The 3,867-nt window shown below is 36.3% G+C and overlaps 1 protein-coding gene across 1 annotated transcript; it reads left to right on the top strand.

The window, feature by feature from the left end:
* The first annotated feature begins 845 nt into the window (after positions 1-845).
* LOC104899509 (pentatricopeptide repeat-containing protein At3g22670, mitochondrial) lies at positions 846-3,606 on the top strand. Its single transcript, XM_057396144.1, has 2 exons — positions 846-1,009; positions 1,369-3,606. The coding sequence occupies exon 2, from the start codon at positions 1,390-1,392 to the stop codon at positions 3,073-3,075; it is 1,686 nt and encodes a 561-aa protein (XP_057252127.1). The 5' UTR covers positions 846-1,009; positions 1,369-1,389; the 3' UTR covers positions 3,076-3,606.
* The last annotated feature ends 261 nt before the right edge of the window (positions 3,607-3,867 follow it).

Raw genomic sequence — 3,867 nt, 5'->3', positions numbered from 1 at the left:
CTGACTGACTTCAATTGCGTTGTACTACCTCCAATCTTTATTAATTTACTTGTATTCCTTTTTGATATGTCCCTTATTAGTTTACTCGTCTCTTTTGTTTTTATTTTTGGAACGAGACCATTGACTTTCCATCACACATTCATTCAACTTTAACATAAAATAATAATTTCACTTTCCTTTTACGTCCCACAATATTGTTTTCCTAAAACTTTGTGCAAAAGAATTGAGTAAACTAATAAAGACTGGAGGGAGTATACACTATCCCAAATCCGAAAAAGATGAAAGGTTGTTCTATAAGATTATAACTATGAAGAAAAAATGAATCCAAATCCAAAATCACGGCCATGATATAATATTTGTTTTATAATGGTACGAAAAAATAACATAGGAAACCATCCACTCCTGCTCAAGACCAGATGAACTTATAATGAATTTGTATTCTAAAACTTGATTCCATTACATCTCATTTGACATATAAATACATTAACCAACTAATATACAATCTCATGTTCCTTAATATATTAATAAAGTGTGTTTGGTTCATTTTTAGTAAAGGAAAGGAAGCGAAGAGAAAGGAAGAGAAGAGAAAAGAAAAGAATGAAAGAGAGGGAAAAAATCTTAACTTCCCATGTTTGGTATAAATTTTTTTTTTCCTCCCAAATTCCCCCACTTTTGAGAGGAAAAAAAAAAATGAAATTTTATTAGAGAGTCTTTCCTTTCAATTCCTCCCATTTTCTTTCACTTAATTTTTTTTAGTGAACCAAACATTGAAAAGTAACAAATTTCCTTCCACTTTCTTTCTTTTCCTTCCAAATTCTTTTTATCAAAACAAACTGTAAATGAAAATACATTAACCAACTGCTCTACCATCTGATACTAGGGCTTTCTCAGTGAAAAACTCCATACATTTTTCGTTTCACTCACACTCTCACACATGCCCATTCGAATCTGAAATTTCGTATTTTCTCTCTCCTCTTCCTCGTGCTCGAATTGCAGAAGCTCGTTCCAGGTTCTTCTTTTGTTCCTTAGATTAATCTACTTGTTCAGACGATTTTTGTTATTGTTGCGAATTTTGGTGTCAAATTGCGATTTTTAGATATACTTCATGTGATTATTCATGCCATTGTTTGTTTCATGAATTCAATCTATTTGTTTCTTTAGCTCAGATACTTGGTTATTTCATGTTTTTATGATTCGAATTTCTGGGGATAACTTGTCAATTCATGTTTGTTTGTTTCATGGAACTAATTACCTCTGTGCTGTTATCAATTTAGTTAGTTTTATGATCGATACCGCCACCTAAAATTCTGGATACGTCACTAGTCCTTATCTCTCTTTCTCCATTTCTTTTTATTTGCAATATTTCAGTTCAAGAAAACTCAAATAAAGATGTTCTCAAGTCACAAATTCGCCAAAGTTCCTTTGTGTTATCGGCTTCGAGAAGCTGTACATTTTTCTTGTGTTTATCAAAACATCACCAGCGGGACTAATTACCTCTGTGCTTCCTTTTGCACTGTTTTGGGGTCGCCGAATGCAGCCGACTCCCTCGATATAGTTGAGTCACCGGAGCTTCCTAATTGGATTAAGTTTTGTGAACATGAAACCCCTTCTGTTGCTGAATCAGATGATGATTTTGTGTTACCCAAAATTGCCAAATGGGCTGACACTCAAAAGCTACATGCTGATCATAGCAAGCATGTCAAACACATTGTAGGTGAAATCGTGGATAGTGACGTCAATAGGTTGGCTGAAGTTCTAAAGGGATGGTTTGAGTCACCAGATGCTGTTGGTGATGCCCTTGCTGAGCATAGCCAAATCCCTCTATCTGAGAGCTTGGTGGAAAAGATCTTGCTGAGATTTCGTAATAATTGGATCCCTGCATTCGGATTTTTCAGATGGGCTAAAGATCAAACTGGTTATATGCACACGGATAAATGTTACAATATGATGGTTGATATATTGGGGATGTCAAAGAAATTTGATTTGATGTGGGAGTTGGTCGAGGAGATGCATAAAGTGGAAGGATTTGTTTCCATTTTCACAATGACCAAGGTCATGAGAAGGCTTTCTAGAGCTGGGAAATGTGACGCTGCCGTTGAGACATTTGAGAAATTTGAGCTTTTTGGTTTGACTAAAGACACTCGAGCAATGAATATACTATTGGATTCCTTAGTGAAAGAAAAGAATGTCGAGCGTGCTCATAAAGTGTTCTTGGAGTTAAAAGACAAAGTAGCTCCGGACAGTCGCACCTTCAATATCTTGATTCATGGTTGGTGTAAGACCAGGAAATTCAATGAAGCAAGAAAAGTAATGGAGGAGATGGAGAAGCATGGCTGTGGCCCTGATGTGGCCTCATATACTTGTTTTGTTGAGTATTATTGTCAAGAGAAAGATTTTCGGAAGGTCAATGAAATTTTCGATGAGATGCAGCGGAAAGGTTGCCCCCCAAATGTAGTGACTTATACTATTTATATGCTTGCTTTGGGGAAGGCCAAAGAGATAAATGAATCCTTGGAGATTTATGAGAAGATGAAGCAGGATGGTTGTGTTCCTGATGTTAGCTTCTATAGTGCCTTGATTTTTGTCCTGAGCAACTCCGGAAGGTTTAGAGATGCGTGCGATATTTTTAAGGATATGGAAAAGCAGAATGTTGCCCCTGATGTCGTGACATACAGTACCATGATCTCTTCAGCTTGTGCTCATTCAAAAGAAGAGTACGCTCTTGAGTTACTCAAGGAAATGGAGGAGAAATCTTGTAGACCTAATGTCCAAACTTATACGCCATTGCTAATAATGTGTTGTACGAAGAAGAGGATGAAGGTGCTCAAGTACTTGCTTGATGACATGTTTCTGAAAAATGTTAGTGTTGACCTCTCAATATATTCCCTTCTAGTGGATCGACTGTGTAAGAATGGGAAACTAGAGCATGCTTGTTCCTTCTTTGAACTAATGGTCTTGAAGGGAATGGTTCCTAGGGATAACACATATCAGTTGTTGATGAAAAAACTTGAGCAGAAAGGTATGGGGAAAGCTAAACAGCAGATTGAAAAATTAATGTTGAAGGCAAAATTATAACCCATATAGGAGGACTTGTGTTTCTGATGATGGTTAGAATAGTGACAAGGGAAAACGTGATAGTGAACTCACTTTCTGCTTCTTTTTCCTTAATATCACATGAATCATATCATTGATTTTAGCTATTTAAATGCTGAAGAAGTTTTGCAGAAGAGAGGATCTAAGGTGGACGTGATATAATCTGTGGCAAGGATTTGGGTTCTCTTTTTTAGTTTAGTTTTGCTCGTTTCTTTTTAGTATGATGAGTTCCTACGGAAAGCCTCTAGAAGTACTGTAGTGGATTCTTTTTTAGTTCTTCAGTTATGTTGCCATGTTCCACAACTTCAGTTTGTCTCTGGTCCTGGGAATTAATTGCATCCAGGATATGGATACTGGATTATCAAGCTGTTGATATGTATTTTGTCTAGTGACTTGGTCTCCATGATTAATGATAAACTAATATCAATGTTTGATAGCTGTACCATTAATAGTTTCTTTTGTTTAAATAATAATAGAATTAACAAGAGGGGTTAGCTGCCCTTTGTATGTGAATGTTATATTTCTTTCTGCTCTCTTTGTACCCACCCCAAATGTTTTATTCCCCCTGTATCCTTATCCACCTCTCCCCTACTTCACTTGGATTTGGTGGTTGAATTTGATTACCAAAAGTTCTTTAAATAGGAAAAGTTTTAGCATAAAACATTTTCCCACCATTAAGAATCTGAGCCTTGGTGGTCAAATTTGGGCCACGAATCTTTTCTCTAATTATGAAAATCTGAGCCCAAAAAGATTGAGGTAAATTTTGGAGGGAAG

The sequence above is a fragment of the Beta vulgaris genome, chromosome 7, assembly GCF_026745355.1.
Source record: "Beta vulgaris subsp. vulgaris cultivar EL10 chromosome 7, EL10.2, whole genome shotgun sequence".
Lineage (NCBI taxonomy): Eukaryota > Viridiplantae > Streptophyta > Magnoliopsida > Caryophyllales > Amaranthaceae > Beta > Beta vulgaris.
This window is presented reverse-complemented; position numbering and strand designations above follow the sequence as displayed.

Coding starts and splice junctions, on each gene's coding strand:
- LOC104899509 (XM_057396144.1), top strand. CDS start 1,390: ATGTTCTCAAGTCACAAATTCGCCAAAGTTCCTTTGTGTTATCGGCTT.